The 1471-nt window shown below is 64.4% G+C and overlaps 1 protein-coding gene across 5 annotated transcripts in view; it reads right to left on the reverse strand.

Annotated features, from left to right (window-relative positions):
* The window catches only part of LOC106888359 (protein CBFA2T3), a 35745-nt gene that overhangs the window by 2910 nt on the left and 31364 nt on the right, over window positions 1-1471 (reverse strand). For all 5 annotated transcript variants that reach the window (XM_014942530.1, XM_014942528.1, XM_014942529.1 and 2 more), the window contains 3 exons: window positions 749-930; window positions 377-633; window positions 167-252 (listed from right to left, as the gene is read on the reverse strand). In XM_014942530.1, the coding sequence (XP_014798016.1) occupies window positions 167-252; window positions 377-633; window positions 749-930 (525 nt within the window). The remainder of the gene's footprint in view (window positions 1-166; window positions 253-376; window positions 634-748; window positions 931-1471) is intronic.

Raw genomic sequence — 1471 nt, forward strand, 5'->3', positions numbered from 1 at the left:
TGGTGTGCCATTCTGGCTGTAGGGAACAGAGGATGCTCAGGAGAAAAGCCCTGTGGGGGGATGCAGTGGGGATGGAGGGGAAAATGTAGGGGGGGGGCAAAGCATGTGTGTCAGCCCCATGGGACCCCTGGAGGTGGAAGGGGGTTTGGGGGGGGGCACTACGTACGTTATTGAGGTGTTTCCACTCCTCTGCCCACTCCCGGTCGGTGAGCCGGTGGTCGATCACCTCCTCCTGCCGTGCCCCATGCACCGCTGCAAGGCAAGAGCAGGGGTCACCCCTTGCAGAACCCCTCTCCCTTGGTGGGGGGGTGTCCCCAGCCCCCTATCCTGTTCCCCCCTGCTCCCAGCCATGGCACACAGGGATGCCACCACTCACCGGCAGGCCGCTGGCGCTCGCGGAGCTCCCGGGGGTCGGGGTGGCGGTAGGCGTCGCGGTAGTGGTGCGCCATGGCCATGTCCTCCAGGCGGTAGTGCTGGGGCAAGGGGGGGGCGGCAGGGGGGTGCCCCAGCCCGTTGGGAGGGTGGCTGAGCCCGTTGCTGGGGCTGTAGCGCTGCGCCGGGCTCATGGTGCACGGCCGCTTGCTGAGGTGCTCGGGGTGCAGAGGGTCTCGGTCCAAACCGTTCTCTTTGGTCCTGGGTGGAGGAGAGGAGGTCGGTCCCTACCGGGCACCAGTGTCCACCTCCCCAGGGAGGGGGTGGCAGGGATGTGTCCCCCCCATAAAAACCACCCCATGCACCCCCCTCTCACCTGTCTGGCGTCCTCCTCTTGCCGCTCTCGCCCACCTCCAGGAGCAGTTCGGAGGAGTCGATGGGAGAGGAGGCGTTGGCATCCAGCAGCAGCTGCTCGTGCTGGGCCAGGTACTGGGCCGGGGTCTGCTTGGCCATGCGGGCACAGTGCAGCAGCTCCCGCTGCAGCAGCGGCAAGTTCGCCTGCGAGAAGGGGGTGAAAATCCAGCCCACAGCCCCACAGACCCCCTCCCAACCCAACACCCACCTGCAGAGTCCAGCCACCCTAGCACAGCCCCCCCCCGCCCCACCGCAGCCCGGCTTTGCCCCCAGCCCACCATGGGCAGGAGGTGTGGGGCAGGCAGCAGCCTTCACTTTGGGGTCCTGCTCACCTTCCCTGGGGACCCGACTCGCTGCAGCGTGCCTGGGCATCCTGGTGGGGGACATATTTGGCACCCCCCCACCAGGGTTTGGCCATGTGCTGGCACACGCACAGCATCAACTGAGCCCTGGCAGGGGTTGCAGAGCATCATCCCCCCCAGCCAGGTCACAGAATCACAGAATCACAGAATCTTCTAGGTTGGAAGGGACCTTAAAGATCATCTTGTCCAACCGTCAACCTAACTGACAAAAATAGACACCCACACAACAAACAAGGAGCATCATCACTAAACCATACCTCCCAGCACTACATCAACCCGTCTTTTGAACATCTCCAGGGATGGTGCCTCAACCACCTCCCTGG

Source organism: Calidris pugnax, unplaced genomic scaffold (genome assembly GCF_001431845.1).
Source record: "Calidris pugnax isolate Ruff unplaced genomic scaffold, ASM143184v1 scaffold28, whole genome shotgun sequence".
NCBI classification, from domain to species: Eukaryota; Metazoa; Chordata; class Aves; order Charadriiformes; family Scolopacidae; genus Calidris; species Calidris pugnax.